The 24484-nt window shown below is 39.5% G+C and overlaps 1 protein-coding gene across 3 annotated transcripts in view; it reads left to right on the top strand.

The window, feature by feature from the left end:
• DGKI (diacylglycerol kinase iota) overlaps nucleotides 1-24484 on the top strand; it is a 249460-nt gene that overhangs the window by 179208 nt on the left and 45768 nt on the right. For 2 of the 3 annotated variants that reach the window (XM_090287559.1, XM_090287560.1), the window contains 4 exons: nucleotides 4965-5034; nucleotides 7133-7173; nucleotides 8065-8192; nucleotides 10733-10855. In XM_090287559.1, coding sequence (XP_090143685.1) covers nucleotides 4965-5034; nucleotides 7133-7173; nucleotides 8065-8192; nucleotides 10733-10855 — 362 coding nt within the window. The remainder of the gene's footprint in view (nucleotides 1-4964; nucleotides 5035-7132; nucleotides 7174-8064; nucleotides 8193-10732; nucleotides 10856-24484) is intronic. The other variant, XM_090287561.1, reaches the window with a different exon arrangement.

The following is a 24484-nucleotide window of genomic DNA, read 5'->3' as shown; positions in this document are numbered from 1 at the left end:
TCTGTATTCTGCTGCAGGAGTTGTGAGTGGTAAAGGGTTTCGAAAGATCATCATAACAGCAAGTCTATTGATGAGGATTACAGTTACATAAACACGTATCTCTGACCATCCCTGATGGATCCATTCACCAAGGATGAAGAGACATTGGTATACAACTTGGTGATGAAACTAGAGAAAACTTGAACAAATAGATGGATTGGGCATGGGAGATGTCACGGCTGAAGGAAAATTGGGATAGGTAAACAAGAGAGAAATTTGAGGGTCAAGTAATTATTGACTGGACATTATTAAACAAAGCAAGGATTCCCAACCCAAAGGGACTTCTGTCTTTTCTCTGCTTACGTATTCCCTGAATGTTATGAAAGAAAATGAATATTTCACTCACAGTGAAGGTACAGTTAAAAGCCAGGGGAATATTGTGTAATTGGATAATCTACTAGAGTGTGTAATGGGGCTGCTTGCTGCACTTTCATTAAAGTGTGTGTGCATCAGCTATGAGTAATTGAATCTAAATTAAGGGCAAGTTTGGAATATGTATGCCAAATAGTGGTTAGATCATTTCCTTATCAATTATATATAATTCATGCCAGTTGACTTAAATATATATAAATACATATGAAATAGGTTTGCTTTTGCACATATGGCTATATTTTTTAGCATGAGAAAAGGATTTTCTATTAGCATATTTCAAAAGGGAAAATTCACATATCAGGGATTTTTGAAACAAGTGGTATTTCTTAATATTATTCATTTAACAAGGATACAATTTTAGAGGACTGATATATTTAAAATAGAAAGGAGCATGGTATGTCCAAGATTATATCATTCTGCCTACATTATAGGGCAATGACAGTTGCATTCATCTAAATCACACCATTTATTTACGCGAAGAAAAATAAGAAATCAAAAAATGAGCATGTCAAGTACCCTATCTCTCTGATGAATCATTGAGTTGATTATGTGATTTGAGAGGACTGAGGGGATTAGAAGCCCTAAATTAGCACCAAAAGCTATCGATGTGATAGGGGCACAGCTCAGGCAATTACACGAAAACCTCTACGGGTATGAAGTTTGGAACTAGAATCACGTAATGCTTACAGCAAAGTTATCTGAACTCGGTAATCAGAATTTTCTTTGCATGAATGTGAGTACTTTTTCTCTGGACTATGGTTCACTGTGGTTCCCATTGATGATCATATTTCTATGAGATCCTTAAGCAGACAGTTTCATGGAAGCGGACAGTGCACAGGCAACATGACTGGAGAACTGGAGGGAGGAAAACTTCTGAGTTAACAGGCAGTGAGCTGTCTGATAAGAAACATGGAAGATTAGTTTGACAGTTAACAAAAACTTAAACTGTGAAGGAAGTCCTTGAACTGGAATTGACAGAAGGACTTCATAACCATTAAATTTATCCTAGCTTTGGTTTTCTTTATGTTTTTACTTGGATTGAGTCAAAAAAAACTTTCCTTAAACTTATACGCCCCACCTTTCATTCTTCAAAACTCCAAATAATTCCTCTAGAAGCCATAAAACCTGGTGTATAAGATCTTGGGGCTGTGTAGTAAAAGAGGTCCACATTTGAATTTCAACTCTATCGCCTAAAAAATAGATACTTCTGAGAATCTACTTAAATTCTTAATGCTGTAGTTTTTCATTTGGGGCTTGCTTTTATGTGTTTCAAAAGAGGTTCAGGAGGAATAGTGGGTTAGATGGTAGGATAGATACTAAATAGGGACTAGATTATACCCCGTCTTAATGACAGAATGAATATGAGTTAAAAATTAGCATAAGAATATGGATTAAAGTCAACCCACTAACTGAGACTATAGCTAATATTTCCAAATGGACACTGCCAGTGGCCAGCTAACCTTAAAACCAAGTGAATTCTAGTAATTTTTCTTATACGTATTCTGCTGCAGGACATTTCCCATATACGAGAGTTTTCAGTAAATGAAATAGCAGAAAAAGACTAATAAGTCTTAACTTAATATAGAACCATCAAGGAATTCTAAAGAGCAACGCTTATGGAAAATTCTCAGAAGTAAAATTAAAAAAGGAGCATACCATAAGGGCAGGAAAAGGGAAGAGTGATTACCAGTCCCCAAAATGTTATTCACGGAGTAGCTGCCAGCTTGTTGAGTTGATCCTCTGATGCCAGACAATGGAAATGAGTCAGGGCAGAAGCTGTGGGTGGAGGCCTTAAAGGAGAAGCCAGAATCAGCAGTCTTCTGCTCTGCTTGACATCATGACAACTGGCCTCTGTGTAAGCGGATTGTATGATTTAGGATTGTACCTCTTGGCACATCTAAGCTATACATCAGTGTCAGGACTATTTGAAAACTTCTGCCCCCATCAAAGGTTTGTTAGCCCCCAACTTTAGACATGAAAGGAAAGGACTTTCTTAAATGTGAGCTGAGCCTTCCATTAGCTTTCCCAACAGTTAATGTCTCCTGCTGCTTCCATGACCAGACTCCAGTTCTTTGGGAAGCTGACTCAGAATCCTTTCCTTGTAATCGCTGACTTTTGACAACAGGCAGGAAATAAATTAAAACCATAATAGCCATCTCTTAGGAAAAGAAGTAGAAATCTGATAAATCAAACATAGAGCAACTCCAGAAACTGGAGCAAGAAAGGAACCTGGGAGCCTCCAAATGGCTTCCAGTGCATTAGACACCCTCTGAAGACATGGCTCCTGGTCTGTTCTTCTTTGTGGCCTTACAGGTCATGTATCTTGTACTTCATTAGCTTTAATAAGTACACACCGGAGAGACTGGTCATAACTGTCACAGGGGTAAAAATGATGGATAGCTGCGTGGCAACTGGCAACTCAAATCAGCAAATAAGAAGGTAACAGTTTTGGTGAAACTAAGCAAATATCTAGTAAGCATGGTTATCATTGAATGGGGAATATTATTGAATGAGAAAAGGTCAGGAAGATCAACTGTTCTGAAAAATATTGCTCTTGGTGATAGAAGATGTTCAGCCTTGAAGATAATACCCTGTATTCAAGACAATTATGTAGCTTCTGATACTATAAAAAGAGGCATTGAATTTCTGATCAAGACAAGCCCTACAAACACCAGACCAACAACAGCATGATTTCTGCCTCTGATGACATTCTTTTTTGTGTCCCCTTATATGAATCTGTCCCATTTCTTTCCTTTGAAACCCAAAATCTAATAACAAATGCATTTATGGATAAAACAGTGTTGTGTTGGTATAGCACCATCTGAATGATCTGGTCTGAAATGTGACCAATGTCCTGTGAGCTCCTCATGTGGTTAAAGGTCAGAATTATTTTAGGTAAACTAAAGTTGTCCCAGCTACCTCAGTATCGTCTAGCATAACTATATTTGCATGTCAACGTGTACTAGCCAGTGGGTTAAGCATTTCACATGTCATTTCATTTACTCCTCTAAAGAACCCTTTGCAATAGATACTCTGGTTGCTATTTTCCAAACGAGGCATGCAAGGCACAGAAGAGATAAGACACTTGCCTAAAACCTCACAGTTAGTAGGTGGTAAAGCCACGGTTGTCCCGCGCTCAAAGCTGGTGCCCTTGACCATCAGAGTTCCGTGCCTCTGGGCCTGCTAGTCACCTGAGGCTGGATTATCTAGTCTACTGCGTTGTTTTCTCTACTCATTTATCCGTCTGTCTTTCCTATGATGTTTCAGTACTGCTTCATGGACAGGAGCATAGTTGTCATCTCAACTCTTAGTCTTCTCATCTCATCCTGTAAAACTAAGTTTCCCAAAGCAGAATTTTCTTACTAAAAGGACTTTTTGCTCAGTGTTTCAACTCAGGTGAAATACAATGACCTCGGCACCCACCAGATTTTGTGTGTCTAGCCTGGTCTTCTCCCTCAGATGTCATAGATGATATCCCAGCATCTGGTCATGATTTCTTTGTTCCTTACAGTGTGTTGGTACATTGTGTGGGCATGTTTCATAGTTTGTCAGTCTGCTACATTGAAACATCATTTTAACACCAATTTCAGGAAAATCTCCAGCTGCAGGGTCCTAATGCAGGTGAGATCCCCCCATCTGCACATATATGCATGGACCACACTAGAACTGATGGAAAATTTTGTCAAGGCTTCACTGCTTTTGTGTATCTTTTTAACATGTAAAAATTTTATAAATAACTAATTTAATTGCATTGCATTATAAATATTTGCTAGATTGGGTAGATAGTACATTTTTCCTTTGGAATTCAAATGACTTTTAACATAGGACTTCATTATGTCAGTAACTGTCCCTGTAAGAGGTTTATGCTGTTGTTTTTAACAAGGTTGAAATCTTCCAAAAAGGTGGGAGAGGATACAAATCTAGTTCAGGGAAGCTGGTTTAGAGAAGTTAGGGCTGTACTTGGGCTACTCTAACCATTTCCTGAGATCGCAATTTAATCTTCAAGTGACCGGGAAAGTGTCCAATTATTTTTCAATAAAAACTTTCTTCATGAAATTCCGGTGCCTTTAATTAATAAAGTATTGTTTAACTTCACTTATTAAGGTAATTCAATATTCCATATAAATAGGTTTTCCTCTTGTTTCTTTTTTTAAACAAGTAAACAGGAAAATCGACGGCACCTATTTAAAGGGCTGAAAAACATTTGGGAGGGATCATGGATAGAAATAAGCAAAAAATGTGTTGAATCCTTCTGTGTAGCAATGGGCCTGAATCTAGCCTTCTACCAATAGAATTGCTACAAACTTCAGGAAATTTTATGTGGGAGTTGTTTTAAAACCTTCTATGTGAAATGATTCACTTCAAAGCACAGCCCCTGTTTCTGTTTCTAGTAAAAAGAAAAAACGATTTGGTCTCTCAGTACTACTTTGTTTAGGAAAGGATGCTCGCTCTTAGAAGCAGGTGATAGGGCAGGAGGTAGAGTGAGGGAAGGCCAAGGCTGGCCTTCAGCTTTTTCAAATGGAGCCACAGGATGTGTGTGTGTCTCTTTTCAGGACCAAGAAACCTCGTTCCCCAGGGCACTCTCAGCTCAGAGACTCTCCCCACGCTGGTGCTTTCTAGATGGTGAGTGTGTCCTTATTTCAGCGAAGGATTGGGGTTGGGGAAGCAGCAGGGCAAGGCGACCACCGATGGCGTGGACCCCAGTTTCCCACAAGGCCATTCAGAAACCCTGCACAAGGCTCCACGTGGTCGGTGTATGCATCCCAACGATGTGGGCTTTTGCTGATGCTGCAGTGCCTCCTTCTGAAGTCATTGCCCTCAAACCGAGTGGTCAGCCCCGGCTGATCTCAGCATCAGATTGCTTGAGCTGACATTTCCCTTTATTGCTTCCACCACCCCAACCACCCCCACCCCCCATTTCCTAAAACACGTTGCGTGGTTCTCCTGAGATCAATAGATAGTTCAATAACAACATGGCATTGGTACCAATATGTAAGTTACTTGCTTGTTTGGGAACTTTCATATTATTTGCATTAAACCATCATTTCAGTGTAATATATATTGATCAATGTGTAGAAAGTGTCAGTTGCATTCATATCTGCTCTGCTAAGCATGACATTGAATGCATGTTCAGTCAGTTATTTTCTGTTTGGTTAATGGGTCTATTTTCCATTGCCAGCATCTATCTCTCACTCCCTCGGTGTTGCTCAATCCTACTTTTCTATCCAATTACCTACATGGAAATGCATTCCAGCTTATATGCTACCCAGTGTATCTGCCACCCAGTAGCTCTCTTGTCCATGTGGTTTTCATCATAGATCTCTTTTTGTTTATCTGTGTATGCATCCGAGAGGATAGAAATGTGGGCGAGAGTATGGCAGGATGTGTGATGTATGAACAGTATCATGAAGATGAGCATGCATATCTATTTGAAATCTAACCCACATATATCATGACATAGGTTTTCATTAATGGCTTGTCAACTACCTCCGAAGGTAAATCACACTGCTTTCCCCCCAGCTCTTTTATTCCCCGGTGATGAGAAACAAAATCATTTTTTCCTATATCCACAGAGGAATGGCTTATAGTTAAGAAAATTATGAATATATATATGAATTGTTCTACATACAATCTCTTCTATACGTGGTCTTTGATGAAATTATAAGTGTGAATAATGGTCTTAATCCACATATTAGTTTTACTCTATAAATAGTTTTATTAGAAACCTTTAAAGGGTGATTGTAGTCATGGTTAAAAAGAACAAAGTAGAGTAAGTTCTTCTCAGGCAGATTTGCCTTTCCTGTTACTTTTAGAGGGCAGAGACCATAACCGTTTTGTTTCTTAGCTCCTTTCCTTTGGAGAAAAGCTACTCATTAAACATTTATGATTTTTGAACGATTATTTGCATTTTGAGTTTTCCCTCCAGTACTATGTGAAAGATCTATTTATGATATTTGGACTCTGGTAGATAGATTTAAGCAAGGAGAAACATAATTTTTTGGATATTAAGAATAAAGAGAGTAAGTTCTAAAAACCCAAGTTTGTAAGACTTGGGCTGTAGCCCAGTGCCTTTTACGAATGCTTATATATATAGCTGTTTTGAGTTTCTTCAGACATAGCTTAGGGAGTCAGTTTTAAGGTGAAATGATTCCTTTGATACCAGATGGGGTCCCTGGCTCTGCCCCTTCAAGATCTTTTCCAAAATGAGAATCAATTTCTTGGGAAGTCTGGCTACCTGGAAGTTTTTTCCTAGCTTTACTTACTTAATGCATACACATGGAGTCCCCGCTCTGTTTAAGGTCCTACTCTGGAGCCATAAAAGAACAAGTGAACCACAGACCCTTAAAGAGGCAGGTACCTCAGTTTTGTAGTTGGTTATCTGTGAAGGCAGTGCAAACAGAATGCATAGAGGTAGAAGCAATGAATTCCATCTGGGACTGAGGGAGGTCTCACAGAGGAGGTAGCATTTCAGCTGGTTCTTAAAAGACAAGTTAGATTTAGGTAAGCAGATGTGAAGGGGATGGCAGGGCCTTCTAAACAGTGAAATAGTAGCTTTAGAGACATGGAAGTACTCCGTTTTTCTTAGTAGATTTAGGGACTGGTCAATAGTCCGCATGCCTGAAATGTAAGATTTCCAAATGGCGTAGTCGGATAGAAGGTTATAAATTTAGTGCCAATTACAGGACATTCTGAATGCTGTATGCTTTTTCGTTTTTCCTAGCAACTTCTGCTGATCGCTTTTATCGAATAGACAGATCTCAGGTAAGTTTTCTTGAGCCTGCTTGTGAAAGTAAAACACTCCCTAGCAACTATGCTTTGTTGGTCGCCGATCTACATTTTTCTCACAAAAACACTGAAACGTTTATACATTTTGGAACGGTGTGCTTCACCTAAGCTATAGCCTTTTATTCGTCTTCTTGTGTTTTCTCATTTGTGGACTGAAGATGATATGGCTCCTTTTAAATTAGTACAAAAGATAACTAGACTTATAAACAGTATTACCAGGCTGCACGGCAAATTTTTTTTCACACTGCTACTTATAAATACTGCTTCCTAGTCAAATTGCATGCCTTTTACAATTTGAGACCTCAAGTCTATATCTAGGCTACTTAGTCTCAATTCACCACCTCCCAGAGTTCAGTAATAAGAAAATGAAATGCTTATGCTTAACGATAACAAGTGTTCTCACTGTGCAAATTCTCCTGCAAGGTGAAGGCACAGTGTGGGATCCAGTGACAAAACCAATCGTTGACTGTGCCATTTAGTCTTGACCAGATCCTGGGGGTGGAAGGCCAGGTGATTGTACACTCATGCCACTTAGTCGTGATCAAGTTCCGTGTGGGGTGTCGCTTCTTTGATAGTTTTGGGGAAGAGAAAGAGGGAAGACCATCTCTGGTTATACCTTATCAGACCCCAGTCAACCAGGAACCCAAACCAAGAGGGATTCACCCCTCTCCCTTCCCAGCCTCTTGCTATGATGTGGCTTCAGGGAGCGACATCCACTGGTCAGTCCTCTGAAAAGTCACTGTGGTCATTTGATACATCACAGCATTGCATTATTCCTCAAGACCAAGACTCTTTGTGTTACTATGCTTTGGATGATGGATGTGAGCATCCTGTTAATCATCTGACAGACGTCTTTTTCTTCCTTAGGAACATTTGCACTTTGTGATGGAGATTTCCCAAGATGAGGTCTTTATTCTGGACCCAGATATGGTGTTGTCACAGCAGGTGGGGACACCGCCAGGAATGCCTGACCTGGTGGTGGAGCAAGCCTCGGGGTGAGTGTGCGTCTCCTTTGGCAGTGTGGCAGTGAGGCTAGCCGCAGGGTGCCGTCACCATCTTGTTTGGCTGTGGAACTGACCTTTCTAATGACATGAAACTATTTTAAAATACAGTAATGCCCTCCTTATCCACGGGGGATGTGTATGATTCAAGAACTCTCCCCATCCACCCAATAGATTCCTGAAACTGTGGGTGGTATCAAACCCTATATACTATGTTTTTTCCTCTATATTCATACTTAAGATAAAGTTTAACTTATACTTTAGGCACAATAAAAGATTAAAAACAACACCTAGTAATAAAATAGAACAGTTATAACAATATACTATAATAAAAAGTGTGTGAATGTTCAATCTCTCTCTCTCTCCCTCCCTTCCTCCTTCCCTCCTTCCCTCTGTGATAACCGACCTTAGAGCTGAGACAGCCAGCCACTAAGTGACTAATGGGCAGGTGGTAGTATACACAGCATGGAGTCCCCGGACAGAGGGATGATTGACATCCCAGGTGGACAGAGGGGGATGGCCTATGATTTCTTCAGGCTACTCAGAATGGCATGAAATTTAAAACTCATGAGGTTTTTTTTTTTCTGTTAATTTCCATTTAATATTTTCAAACAAAGGTTGGCCATGGGTAACTGAAACCAAAGAAAGTGACACCGTGGACCAATTGGGGCTACTGTACAGAAATTATAGGTGTTCTGGTTGTGTTTCATTAGAGGGCTGCATAGCCGGTTTCATTATAAGTCTGTCTTATGAATGGTTGTGCAGAAATATCCTTTCCCATTCAGGTTTGTATCATGTCTAAGCCTACTTTACCAACCACACCCACACTTTCTACCAAACTAGAAAGCACTATTATTTGCAGTTGTGCATATGTGTCTTTTAATGCCTGTATTAGCCAAGTAAAAATTGACACAGGTAATTTGATAATTATTTTTCTCCTCTTCTTCCTTCTCTTCCTTTATGCTATATCCAGGCAGCCCAAAGCATATAGATTGTATAAGAATAACTATCACATTCCAAGTGCTTATTACGAGCCATGTACTGTGCTGAATGCCTTTTTTGTATCCCTACCACCACTTCATAGTGACTTCATCATCTTAAGTGATCTATGCTTGGGTCCTTATCTATAAAATGGAAATAACCATACCTACTTTCAGAATTAAAGACTAAATGGATTGATGCGTGTGAAGCATTTTGAATAGTTCCTGGCACTTGATAGATACTCATTAAATATTATGTTATTAAAATCATCTTTAGCATCATTTCACAATGACCCTGCTAATTTGCTACTATTATTATCCTAAATCCATACTTAAGAAAATTAATGCCTAGAGGTTTTGTAACTTTCCTGGTATTGCACAGAAAATAAATGGAAAAACTGAGATGTAGTTCCAGGTTTTCTGATGCCGGGGCCTGTGAGTTGTACCACTACATTGAAGGACTGAAATGTTATGGATAGTTCTAGGTTATTTCAAAAATTTTAAAAATATTTATTTAGAGCTTTTTATGTGCCAGGTAGTAGTGTAAGCACTTGGGGAAGAAGAGTACCAGAATCAAAATAGACAAAAATATCTGCCCTCGTGAAGTCTGATGAACTTCAGCCAATGACCGGTATAGGGTGGCTAAATAGTTCAAATAAGCATTTTCCTGGAAAGCACACACCTGCTCTCAAATAGCATATGCAAAGTGTGCATGCATCTCTACAAAGCTACTCATTTGAGTAACCCTTGTGCCTGTTCAGCCCTTTTCTCTGGCTTATTTTACCCTTGCTGCTATTTGTGAGATCTCCTGCCCAGCCAGGGCCCGCTGATGTCCATGGTATAAACTGAGTCTGTGCGGCATCAAGAGAAGACAGGGGCTGTAGGATGGAACAGATACATAGCTGTGTTTAGAAGCCAGAGCTAGTGATATCAGAGCTATCTTGGCATGAAGGGAAAGCCAGCAGGTTCAAAGGGTGGTCTAATGTAACTCTGGAAGTTTCAGAAGGCAAGAGAGAAGGCCAGCATCACCGTCCATGTACCATAATCTGTCCTTGATCTTATCAGAGTGAGCCCAAGCTCACCCTGGTCAAATCATAGCTAAAAGAAATGACTTTGTCCTGGGTTAGACCTCTATTAACTCTAGCTTCAAAAACAGAGTAACCTGAGAATCTACAAGTGCTTGAGTCCATCCCCTCATTTCTCATCAGTGGTCCCCACGGGACATAAACTGAGAGCAGCGAGTGAGAAAGAATGGGCTTTGTTATTTTCCAATCTGCATTTCTGTATCAGGCTCCATTACTTCTTTCATGTTAACATTTTACATGACTTTGTCTTGAGATTCAGTTTTATCATCTGTGAAAAGGGCAGAATCATACAAATAATTCACGACGGTTGAGAAAATGAAATGAAATAATGAATGTGAAGTACCTAGTAAATACCCACTAAAGATGAATCTCCCTTCTCCCATGTAGGGACAAAAGTCACCTTGAGAAAGCATAGCGTAGGTCCCATGGCTGACCTTGCTTACACGTCTGGTGTCCTTCTCTCTCCCAGAATGTCAGACTGGTGGAATCCTGCGCTACGGAAACGCATGCTGAGTGATAGTGGAGTAGGCATGGTCACTCCGCATTATGAGGACTCGGATATGAAAGATCTCAGCCACTCCCGTGGGCTCCAGTAAGAGTTCTCTCTTCTTTTCCTGTGTGCCTCTGTGATTCCCAGGAGAGGATCGCATGGGGTCTTCACCAGTGGGAAAGCTTCTCTTTTCAGTGGTGTCTGTGCTGCCTCATGACTGTGTCACCCTGTGGTATGACATTTTATTCACTTGACTCCCCACGGAGCTTCACCTTCCATTTCTCTTGCTCATGAGCCACACTGAGATCTTTCATGTGGATCTATAAATATTTTTACCTCCCCCAACAGTATTTGGTTTGCTGGAAGCCAGGGTTCACCAGACATTTCTGTGTTGGCCACATCATGAAGACATGCATGAGAGTGATCATGAATAGTTTGGAAGTGATTTGTAGTTTTCATTTGTGTGAACATGTTGACATGCTGTTGCAGCTGTGTTTTCACATGTGTCCGGTCTGGTCCTGAGCCTGCAGATGTGTGCTCTGTGGAAAGCCACCAACAGGTTTTGGTGGCTGAAGTGGAGTACTGCTTACATTGTAGATTCAGCAGTTGTTCATAGATCAGAGTAGTAGGTGTGCTTTCTTCTGAGGTTTGATCGTGGTCAGAAGTGGGGTGAATGTTGGAGTTTACAACAGAATTGGTACATTTGTGTCCAGCGAATCCTCCCTCCTGTTATTCCTCCTTGTGGGAGCAGGTGGTAGGTACAGTCTGTGGTCATGAACATACTCAGTCACACCCCATGCTTGACTTCAAGCCTATCACCCTGATAGGTTATGCAAGTTCATTGCATTTCATGAAATGAGGCTGGTTTCCAGTCTGATCCAAGGTCCTAATCAATTAGGGACAATGGCCCTGTAACCATGCAGTCCTACTATTTTTATGAAATAAGATTACTAAGATTCCTTAGAAGCCTAGGGTTAACTAAAGAGGCAAGACAACTCATTGTTTTAATAAGAAGAGAGGAAGCAATTTCTGTATGACAAAGGGGAGAAAAATGAGACATCTGAAGCTAATTATATCATTGGACTTAGATTTCAGTTTAATTGCTTTTCTATATTACTTTTTATTTCTTGTTTTGTTGTGTAAAGAGAGGAAGGGAAAAAGGGAATTACAATAGATTTTGCTTTGTAATGAAACCATGTTGTTAGTTTCTGATGGTATTTTGATTGCTTACTATTCAGGGTGTGTTTCCATTTAAAAAAATTTTTTTTATACAGAACTGTGGCTTGCAAACTTGGATGAGTCAGATACCCATTAATGGTTTTAAAAACTGGCCATCTAGCTATGGGCAGGTTTGTCTGAAAACTAGAGTTTTAATTAACTGCAGAAATAGCCTAGACAAACCAGATGAGTGTTTTAGTTGTTCTTATACACTATTTCAAAAAAGTCGAGTATGGTCTCAATCTCATTTTCTATGTCCTAATTTTTCTAAATATATTAATTAAGGAGTATATCATGATATATGAAGTTATCATTTCTGAACTAATAAATATTCTTCCCACTAATCACAAATAGGTGTGCCACTTTATATAACAGCCAAGTTCTTAAAACACTATATCAAAATCAACTCTTTTGTTAAAATTTGGGTTATATTATCTTTTCAGGGACTTCTCTTATTATTTTATTGATCTTCAATTGGCAGCTATTAGTTTTCCTGGTGATTCATACTACCTTAGCTCTTTAATACACTAGAGCAGCTGGCTCTGTTTAAGATTTTTTTTTTCTGCCAAATAACTTGGAAAACAAAGTAACATTCAAACATACACCCATAGCCTTTGAGTCTTTCCAGCTGAATATATCCAGACATTGTGGAACAGAGACGAGTAATCCTCACTGGTATCTGTTAGAATCCTTGACTTACAGAATACATGCACATATAAAATGGTTTGATTTTTTTAAAATCCCTTCTTTAAAAGTGTAAATATTATATCCTACTCTAGTTTGTCTGTGAATTCTTTAAAAAGATTTATTGTGTTTATCAGTTCCTTAGGAAGAACCTCTCATTTCCTTCAGAGATCATCTCTGATATAAATACATATAATTGCAGTTATGGAATAATGCAATGACATATGTATATATAAGTATATAATAATATATAATAACATGTCAATAATGAATATTGAAAGAATACCTCCTACTTGCTTTGTCCCACAGTTAAATAATCTTTCATCCTTTCAACAGTGTTTATATGTCACTCTTGCTTCGCAGCCGAATAAACTGAGGCTCCCAAGGATTAGGTCCCCCCAGTTAACAGGTGTGAGAGCTGTGGCTCAGACAAGGTCAGCCTGATCTCCAGCTCCATGCTGTTTCCACTGGACCACACGGTCTTCCCGAAGGGCCCGTGCAAGGGACTGGTGCCCAGAGCCCTGTGACCCAAGAAAGATTTACTTTGGTTTCTGTTTTTCTTTCTGTCATTTGCAAAGTGCAAAATTCTCTAATATATGGAGACTCCGTATATGCAATAGGTATATATGATTACAGACTAAACCAAAAGCAAATATGGTTGAGAATTAATCATAAAGCAATTATTTTTGCTCTTAAGAGATTGAAACAAAAATAATGATAAACTGTTACTCAAAAATTATTAAATATATATTAAATATGCTTCAATCTAAAAATTATATGGGAGGCGCTCATGTGCCAGCCAGCCTGCTTATCATGTTATTGTTTTATGTTATTTACATTAGGTCTTCCTTTCAATTCATAAACAACACAGGACAATAAAAACATGTATATTGTCTTATGGGGTCTTCTGTATTGTTTTATCATTCTGCTTTCCATCACCGGTATCTTACAATGCACACACTTTTGGAACTCACCATTCAGTTTAACATCTGATTTCTAAAATATATCATATTGATATATAAATTTTAAACCAGTTTGTTTGGTATAGAATATCACATCATAAATATGCCATAACTTATTTCTCCATTGGGATATTGATTTCTAATATTTTTTTATTGTACTCAAGAAATGCAGTGAACATCCTGCTAAATGTATTCTTCTGCGTTGCAAGGTACATGTGAAACTTCAACTTTACTCAATATTGCAAATTCACCTTCCCATTAGGAATATTTGAGAATCAGCATGTGAAAAGGGCCTGAAGAATTAGTGTAATTTTCTAGGTACGACCAGCATCTGCAGTTTTCAGGTTTAAAGTCCCAGCCAATGTGGAAATAGGAAAAGTTGAATTGTAACATCCTACTACTCACAGTGCAAAATAATACCCTATATAAAAAAAAAGTCAAAAGGGAAATTTTTAATTCATGGAGCTAAAAATACTATTTATCAGATTATCAGAATTAGCAGGAAACTGCTGAAGTGCAATTCACAGAATGATTTATGGCTCTAAATTCATTTATCAAGAGGAAATGATTGTGGACAAATAAAGCATTCGATTTGATAAACCAGAAGAAAGACTCTCAGAGTAGAGGAAAGAGACAGAAGAGATAAGTAATAAAGACAAAGACAGAAGTCAATAACAGGGAGAATAAAACGAAACAAAACAACAACAAAAAATGACTAACCAAGAATGAAATTTTAAAAATGATTTGTGACAGAGGTAAATAAGAGAGATAACGTTATGAGAAAACTAATTAAAAAATGAATGTGAGGAACAGAGAGAATTGTAACTACAGTGCTTTTCCCAGGCCACTCCTCTTCCATGGCAGCCAGTCTGTGTCTGCCTGAGGCCTCCCTTCCATCCAGACTTGAACTGACCCGACCCCTTTGTGACTCCTCAGGGTTTTCTCGGAGTTTTAAACTCTAGTTTTTTAGATCCATCAACCTTCCTCCTGCTTCATGGAGAGTGAGACAGAATAAGCAAGCTGAATGAATTAGATCTCTATTATTGCTGGCACTGGTTGCATTTATATTATAGTTCCATGTAGAAACATCATAATGTTTTAGGAAAAAATCTACATCCATATATAATATACAGATTCCTCTCAGAGAGACTGTAATTCCAGTGAAGGATTTACAACACATAAGTGTCTTCAAAATTTAGGAATACAAAAAAACCAATGTTTAAAAACCAGTTTTGAAATAAATTAGTGAGAGGTGGTTGATTCACATTATTTAACTGCTAGGACCATTATCAATTTGTCTTTAAGTTCAACAACTGTTCTCGGTGTCTAAGAAAGTTCTACTTAAAATAACATGATTCTGGAAAGATGTTTGCTCCTACCATTAATTGTACCGCCACAATTAATGAGAAGAGTATATTTCATTCTTGGCAGAAATTTAATAAGGAATTAACTAAAATTTTAGCAAAGAGAATTGACTTGAGTTCTATGGAAAACTTTTTTCAACTTTAGGATCTATGAGATTTGTTTAAAAAGGGCACTCAATGAAAACTGATGTATTCTTTCCAAGTTATTTTTTGAGAAAAGGACTTACAGTACTGAACTCTGAGTCAGATGGGTTAAGAGGAAGCAGTTAGGGGGCCAGGAATTATTTTTTAATTTCTAAATAAGAATAATCTTTTCCAGTCCTTTGTAAATTTTATTTATTATTTATTTATTTATTTTTAGAGACGGGGAAGGATGAGAGAGAGAGAGGGAGAGAAGCACTGATGTACAAGAGAAACATCTATCGGTTCCCTCTCACACACCCGCAGCAGGGAACCTGGCCCACACCCCAGGCTCATGCCCTGCCCAGAATTGAACCAGCGACCCTTTGGTCTGCGAGCTGATGCCCAATCCACTGGGCCACACCAGTCAGGGCTCCAGTCCTCATATGCTGTGGCTTATGTAAAACCCTCAAAATTGACTGAAGGAGATATACTTTTTCTTAGTATTTCCAGGTCCAAAGCCTGAAGGGCTAAGGTCAAGATGAGACCTGCCACCAGACTAAGACATTGGGAGGCCGTGTAGTGAACCACCCAACAGCAGACATTCAGTCCAGAATCTGTGTCTAGGCAGGTATCTGTTAGCTGATCAAGCTAAGCGTGGCTAATGGAAGTTTTATGATAGGCAGATCATGTCTGTCTCTAACCAGAAAGATAATATTGTCAAAAACTGAACTATAATGTGTCTGTTCCCACTTATCATCTCATTGGGATTCTAAGAAACAGGTTGAGCCGTCTATTTAATCATTCATTCATTGAGCAAATAAATATTGAGCACCTTCCAGGAAGGAACAACACTGAAGATACAAAACTAAATAAATAATCATTGTCCTTGAAGATCTTATGTTCAAAAGGGAACTATTATCATATAAGCCAATTATTCTAGCTGCTTCTGATAAGTACAGTGCTATGATGGATAGGTACATAGAGTGTTCTGGAAGCAAGAGGAAATAGATACTATTTTCTCCAGATTTCAGTTTTTTTTAAATTTTACTTTATTTCTTGGAAGCATTTCTTTGGGTGTGATCAATAAGCAATCATATCAATGAGCGGTGTCACTTTTTAAATATTATATTGAGGCTTTTTGTTGTGTATTTTATTCAATCCATTTAAACTAAAAAATAAAGTAAAACCATTCATCCATTTCTCCCACGGCTTACCCCCTGCCTCCGGCAACCATCCATCTGTTCTCTGTATCTATAAGCTTGATTTTTTTTCTTTTCTTTTTTCTTTTCTTTTTTTACATTCAGAGGTTTGCAGAAGTAGGTTCACAGTTGTTTGCATGAAATAAGACATGCATGTCCTGATTGTTACAATAGCTTTATTAGCTCAAAAGAATAGCACAATGGCACATTGCCCTTAGGTACAGTCTCTTAAGTGCTCAGATTGCCAGCCTTCAATCGTCACACATTCTTGTAGTCTGCTTGTTATACTCAAGCATACTTTGGCACAAGGTTCTTGCTACTTTTGCCCACCCCTGTATATAAGATTCCACGTGTATGGGAGATCATAATGGTATTTGTCTTTCTCTGTCTGACTTACTTAGCATAATGTCTTGAAGTCTATCCACATTGTTGCAAATGGCAAAGTTTAATTTTTTATGACTAATTAATATTCCTAACCACAATTTCTTTATCTATACATCCATCTATGGACACTTAGGCTGTTTTCATATCTCAGTTATTGAAAATAATGCCGCAGTGAACATAGGGATGCAGATATCTTTCTGAAGTGCTGTTTTTGCTTCATTTAGATAAATACCCAGATGTAGGATTGATGGATCATGTGATAGTTCTATTATGTCCTTTTTGGAAAAAATGTTTGTTCAAATCTTCTGCCAATTTTTCTTTTTTTGTATTGAGTTGTATGAGTTCTTTATATATTTTGGGTGTTAGCCCATTATCAGATATTTGAATTGCAAATGGCGTCTCCCTTTCTGTAGGTTACCTTGTCATTTTATTGATGGTTTCCTTTTCTATGCAGAAGCTTTTTAGTTTGATGTAGTCTCACTTGTTTATTTTTTTGCTTTTGCTTTGGGCGTCACATTCAAAAACTCATTGCCCCAACCTATGTCAGGGGGGTTGCCAGCTACATTTTCCTCTAGTAGTTTTATGGTTTCAGGTCTTACAGTCAAATCTTTAATCAATTTTGAGTTTATTTTTGTGTACATTGTAAGATAATGGCCTAGATGCATTCCTTTGAATGTGGCTGTCCAGTTTCCCCGGCACCATTTACTGAAGAGACTGTCCTTTCCCTGTTGTGTAATCTTGGCTCCTTTGTCATAAATTAATTGACCCTATATGCATAGGTTTGTTTCTGGGCTCTCTATTATGATCCATTGAGATATGGTGCCAATGCAACGCTGTTTTAATTACTGTAGCTTTACAGAATTATTGAATTTAATTCCTGTAACTTTGTAATGTAGTTTGAAATCAAGAAGTGATGCCTCCAGCTTTATTCACCCTCCTTAAGATTGCATTGACTTTAAAAAACTAATATAGTTTTAAAAATAAATATATGTATCTCCAAAGTATTCCAAAATAGGCAGTAGAACACAATGACCTTATTAAATGAAGGGGTGCAGATTCACATTTAGTATAGCATACAATACAATCAATAATCCAATTAGCTACTCTCAGCTTTACAACATGCAATCTATTCAAATGGCTGAACTGTTCAGTGATAAAGGAGACAGCTACGTGCCAGGAAGATGTAATATTTTTTGCACAGTTTAATAAAAATATAGAAGCTATTTGTCCAAATAAAAAAACTATTTGTCATTATGTACTTGGTTTAACTTTTTCTTTTTCTTAAAAAAAAGGACCACTGAAATATAAAAAGTGATCCGAACATGATGATGATATCAAAGTCAATGTCTTCACATAGCTATAACAGTGCATTGAACGTGGACGCACAGGTTAGGTCTGCAGGTGATTTCCCGGCCTTTGAACAGAACGACAGTTTCAGATGCACTCAGGTATATATAGTTATGTGAAACGTGAAGCAATTACCTTATGCAACCCTACTTGTGTTGAATACTATCAAATGAAAACTAGAAATAAAAGCACTTAGTAATAGGGAAAGTTTTTTAGAAATAGGGTTCTACATGTGTTACTTTTCAAAAACCTGTCTATCATATTGTTAGCAAATTTTGTTTTTAATATTGTAGAGTAGCCTACTTTGCATTACCAAGCATTTGAAAAAAGAAAATAGTCAGACATGCCATGTGTTGGTATAGGAATCAAACCAATACACCTATTTACACATGCAGCACCATCAATACCAGCTAAAATGAATGTGAAGTTGACAAGATCTAACATCTTTTACCATAATACTTATTCCAGAAACAAGAGGAAATAGAATTCTCTGCTTCCTCCACATTTCCATTTTTATTTTTATACAAAAAGGACGACTGTTTAAAGAATTAATGAAAAACATTAGCATAAAAAAGACTTTTTCAGGGTTCCATGCATATTTTCTTTAACCTTTGCACAGAAGTAGGTAAGTATCTGAATCTCGTCATTATATAACCAGAATGTACCTCAAATAATTGAATGGGCTTAATGATAGTTTAGCATCACTCCAGCTGAGGTGTGTTTAAGGAAGTGCATAGAACTGGCAAGTTATTTAAAGATATCCCAAACACCTAATGATACCTTAAGCTGAAAAAAATACACATATCCTTTTTAGTGTAGTCCACAATTCTTTTTTTTAAATAATTTATTTGTTTGTTTGTTTGTTTTTAGAGAGAGGGGAAAGGGGAAAGAGAGGGAGAGAAACATCACTGTGTGGTTGCCTCTCACTCGCGCCCCCAACTGGGGACCTGACGTGCAACCTAGTCATGTGCCCTGACTGGGAATCGAACCAGTGACACTTGGTTCGCAGGCCAACGCGTAGTCCACAATTCTTAACCACTGTATCAAGAAGATAGCTCTGAAATTTCCCCCCTTACAAAACCTCAGAAGTTCTGGGCTAAGCATAGGAGTCATAGCTTCATTCCACTCTTATCTCCTGCTATTTCCTTTACCCAGTTTCTTCTTGGAATGTTAGGTGTTGGCCTGACTAATAAAAAAGATAGTTATGCATGTTGTCAAAGCTCCAGGTTCTCAATAGGAAGACAGACTATTGAGCAGTGATTTTGGTTATGGAAATATCCTTCCAACATCACAGTCAGATAAGAGAGAGAAAATTAATCTTCTTAGTGGGGTGCAGGTTTTGCTGGAATATGTCTTGGAGATGCAATCAGTGCTGTCAGGATAGACTGCCCATTGTATCTGTTTCACTAAGATAGTTGCAGCCCATCCCTGCTTACCGCTGACTGGTCCAAATCTTGTTCTCCCTGGCTCATCGCTCAGGCTGGAAATGGTACATTTTAGCTGCTGTGTGTCTTTCTTTCTAGTTCTTTTCCTCCCTGCCCTGCCTCAAGTTGTTACCCTCTCCATTTAGCCAAACACATAGTAATAATCTGTCCCTTTATGTGTGCAAAGTATTTAATGAGAGATTTTTCTCTGTTCTTTTTATAATTGCTCCTTAAACAGTCATGCGTATGGGGGCTCTAAGCCATTTTTTGGAGATGGAGTTCCATTTCCATTTCTGAGGTTAGTCAGTGGCAGAGCCAGAAAAGAATTCTTTATGCACCAGATTTTATTTTGATCAGCACTGAGATGGGGGTGGGGAGTGGGAAGGAGACTTGCTAAGGTAAACTAATAATCAGGTGCTTTAATACTAAACATCTATTTTATGTAAAATGTCAAGAAGTTCTGCCCTTCCATTTCTATGAGTTCCAAGTTTTGCCAGGGATTACACCATGAGGAAATGTTATTACTGTTGAGTGGTTCTCTCGCCCCAGTTGTAAAACCTGGCGGCCTCACCTACTCACACTTGAGGAATGTTGTGAACACGAGGGAAGTGGATTGGATCCTTCTTAAAGCATGTGAGTCCTGGGATGGACAGACTGTGGATTGCTCATTCTATTCCCATATCCCTTTGCACCATACCTGGGTTACAGGCATTCAGTCAGGCAGGCTTGTTGGGTGAGTGGACGAATATTGGACATTAGAGAAAAGGGGCTTTGATAAACCAAAGTAGAAAGTCTATGTGTGGTGCTGTAGTAAACCCAGTGCTAATCCTGTAGCAGTTGTCACAAAACGCTATGTAAAATGTCACACAGTTTTGTTGGGCTATGGAATCCATTTATGCATTTCCCGTTGTAATAAGAATCTGTTTGGTCCAGGGAAGTCACACAGTTAAATCACAAAGGTGCACCGGCTGCCTGACTCACTGTTTCCCAGGTGAGACAGTAAAAGCTGACTCTGCTGGGTCTATGAAGCTGTGGGCACAGTGGCCAGTGGTCGTGGGGCTGGGTGGATAGGAAAGATCGTTCTAGAAGCCTCTGCAGTGCGATGCTGACATGTCTCTGGGTTATGTCAGTTATGTCATTGATGTTCAGTCTTTGAAGAGGTTCAAGAGGTTCTTTGGATGGAAGGGAAGAAACTTGGCCTGTCGGGAACCATAAACCACCAAAATTTTATAGATGGAATAGAATCCTGGGACTTCCCAGGGATTTCCAACCAAAGGAGAGGATGCAAAGCTGAGCCTTTGGAAGCATGGGGATCATATGTCAGAGAAGCGACTTTCCTGAGTTACCCACCAGGCAGGGGGCATACAAAGGGCCTCCCAGGGGCTGATTGGAGTCTTCTTTAACAACAATATGGAGGACACACCTCCTTCTTACCAACAACGCTGACTGCTTTAGGGCATTAGGCAAAGCTAGTAGGAAGGTGGCAGCGTCTCCTGTGACAAAACCACTTAAGCACCACCTAAAACTGGGGAAATGGTAACTTCATCTCCCTGTACATTCAGAACTTAGAGAGAGTCTTGTTAAGCCATATAGGAATGGAGGTTTTTCTTGTTCTCTGTGGCTGTGCTAGCAGTGGGGACTTTGGCGTGTGGCCTGTCTTGTGTCCCCTGTAAGCGGCCGTGTGCTGGTGGCAGGGTCACCATGCATTCATTTTTGCATAGTTGGTCCTCTCATCCCTGAAACAGTTACTGGGTCTTCCTTAAGGGCCTTCTGGTGACAGTCTGACGTTAAAATCACATTAGTTTGGTAATTAGGGTGTGAATATAGTTAGGTCAGTTGGATGAGATCCAAGCCAAAGCAAGTTGGCATAGATGTAGGGGAAGTTAGTCCTACAAAATGATGGCATGTCTCTCCTTAGGGACCCAGTTTTTCTAAGCATTGGGGTTAAACTGTAGTCAAGAAAGGTAATAGTCATCTCCCAGAGCATGCTGGGAAAAATGTCCATGCTATCAGGAAAGGGGCATAGTTCTGAAGACCAGACAATAGTTTTTTCCTTCCTTTCTGAAAGGGGACAAATATTAAAGTTAAGTTCACTGTCATGCCATTATGAGAGGACCCCACCCTGTGGAATCCATGTACTTTGGGACATGTTATCTGGACACGTCACAGAGCTTCCGTGGGAGGTTTCAGCAACAGGATGGAAGCAGGGAGGCGACTTATCCTTTGCTCAGATTGGGTGCCTGTCAGGATCTGAACTAAATATTTGTTTGTAACATTCGCGATAGGAGAAGAGAGAAGCAGCCATAGTTTACCCTGAATATGAATTTGGCACATCTAACCTGTGACAGGAAATATTTCTGCAGTGAGTCCTTTCTCCTGACTGCTGGTCCTGGGACTCACCTTTCCAAGGCGGCCCCCATCCCCATGCATTCCTCGGAAGGTCACCTAGGAGCCAGCTCGCTGCTGCCTTACGCTTTCCCCTCCCCACCTCCACAGAGACGGGGGCAGAGACCTCAGGAAACACAAGTGAGGAAGTGCCAGGAAGACAAGGCAGTCCTACTGGGCCCAGGTTCTGCCCTTCTGCTCCTCCTCCCATTTGCCCCCTTCTCCAGAGCCCAGGGCTCGCCATGCTCAAAGGTCTACTTCAAGGTTTCGAGAGCCTCCTGACAACCTTCTCTCCTCTCTGACCACTCACCCCCAAAATAACCTGTCAGTCCTTTGGCTTCTTTCTCAAACTCCCACCAAAACTCGTGTGCGTGTGTGTGTTTAGTGTATCTGCCTTAAATGGGTAATTTGATTAAATTGATTGAAAGTATGAATGATAATTTTGAAATCCTTTCAAAACTCTTTGTCCGTGAATCTCAGGCTGGAGGGACACTGACCAGTCATTGTGCAGGGTCAGCCATTACATGGTTGCCTTCGGTGCCATTAGAAGGCGGGGTGGGGGGGTGTAAAGCTTGTGGAACTTCTCTCAGGACCCCCTGGGGAGCCACAGACCCACAGCCCTAAGGGGATCGGGCATGAAATAAATCTACAACAGGAAGAGACTACTCACTCGGAATTCAGGGAGACAGAGCCACAGTTTCGCTTTCCCTCCCTTTTCTGGCTCTTCTGCTAACTGGCCAGACATAGGAGCAACGACTTCTGCAAATATTGCCCTGCAGTTCTCTCCAGTGCTCTGTGTGACTCGTCCCACTCCGCAACCCCGTGAGGATCTCCTTGTAAGCGGGAGGAAATGTTATAAACTCAGCATCTCTCACAACTCCTGGAGAGCACAGAGCAGGGCTTAATATTGAAACATTGAATTAATTGAGTTGTTCTCAAAGACAGAGCCTGTGGTGCTCATTTTCACTTTTGTTCTCAATATTATTGCGATCTACTTGTTTTAGTTTCTTATTTTTAATAATACGATGAGATTTGTTGTTTTGGTCTTTACTCCTTTACTGTTTTTGATTGTTTATGTTAGTATTACTTAAAAGCTTTCCTATTTCTAGAAGAAGAACTGGGAAGAGACAGACACTCCAGATTCTGTTTCCCATGCCAGGGTCTTGAATATGATCTCCCTCTTCCAAGAAGTGGGTGAGGTCAGAGATGTTGATAGGGAAACTTATGGAATATATTACAGTTGTCTTTGGGAGAGGTGCCAAAGCAGCTTCCAACCGCATCAGCTTTTTTTCCTCTTCCATATTCTGAATCTGGATTCAGAAGCCCTTACTTGATTTCATAAAACAATGAGCTGAGGGTTAGCCCCCTCTCAATTACCATGGGCCCACAGGTCGATATCACATATCCTGCAACCAATATATGAGTTTCTTGTCTTAACACTAAACATGGCATTCACATGATTTGCCTCCACTATCCAGAGCTTTGTGTTTTGAGCTATAATTTAAGAACCAAAAAAAAAAAGTCTACATTCACAAAACTGCAGACGGATTGTGTCTCTGCCGGACCTGAGGGCCAGGGCTCCCAGAGGTGCCAGGATGAAGCCTGCAGCTTAGGTTTTTTTGAAAGGGTGCTCCTTACTGACTCCACGGATTTAAAAATAACGTGCCTTTTCTATTTTTTTTACTCCTATTTTAAAAAATAGGCAGGCAATTATATTGAAAATACTGATTTTTAATGTGAAGTATCCCATCTTTTATATCAGAGTGACTGTCCTGTGTCTAATATACATTTTTTTTCATGTCTTCTTCAAAATGCTAAAATGTTTTCCAGCAGGGTTCATATTTTAGGTAATAAAAAGTGTGATGGCAAAGTTTTCATAGTAAATGAACTTGTTAAACATTAGTTTCTTCAACGCGATCTCTTTTACCTATTTTTCCTACGTCTACTGTCCGATTTTGCCCATTTCTGCTCATCTTGTTACCCACAGAATTCTCTGCTTTCCCCTCATTTTGTTGCAGTTCTTAGGGATGAACAGTAGATGGCAGTAAAATTTCAAGCTCAAAGGACATTTAGGGGCTTTCTGAGCAAACTAAGGATCTTATTTTGGAGAAAACAAATTGTACAAATTAGTGGCAAAACAGAGGTATTTTCAAAATGCCAAATATCACTTGACAGAGGAACTTATTTAAAAATACGCACAAGAAATTTCAAGTACAGCTCACTCACGTGGGGATTATCAGGATATATATTTGGGTAGGAGAGTCTTAAAGAATAGGAGATTATGAGCATGAAGAGAATGAGTGGAATTTCCATCAGCTGAAGGAATCACAAACCAACTTTACTGTGTGCGTTCTGAGACATATTTCCCAACCTCCACACAAACGCCCATCTCTCTCTCCTTGGATGTTGCTCTGTCTGCACCCTCCCCTTCGTTGGTGGTGAATGTTACCTTTGAGGCTGCCTGGCAGCCCCTGAATGGGTCTGTGGCCCCCTGAATAGAGAATGTGTGTGTCTTTCATTTCAATGCCACTTTGTGTGGCTGCTGTACTTTCATCTCTCTGGCTCTCCTTCTCGCCTGCCCCGTCTTTTACTGTATGTGCTTTGTGTGTTGTCTTAATAGGAATATTCATAATTAGTGGGA

The sequence above is a fragment of the Furipterus horrens genome, unplaced genomic scaffold (genome assembly GCF_987537825.1).
Source record: "Furipterus horrens unplaced genomic scaffold, mFurHor1.1.pri manual_scaffold_9, whole genome shotgun sequence".
Classification (NCBI taxonomy): Eukaryota; Metazoa; Chordata; class Mammalia; order Chiroptera; family Furipteridae; genus Furipterus; species Furipterus horrens.
This window is presented reverse-complemented; position numbering and strand designations above follow the sequence as displayed.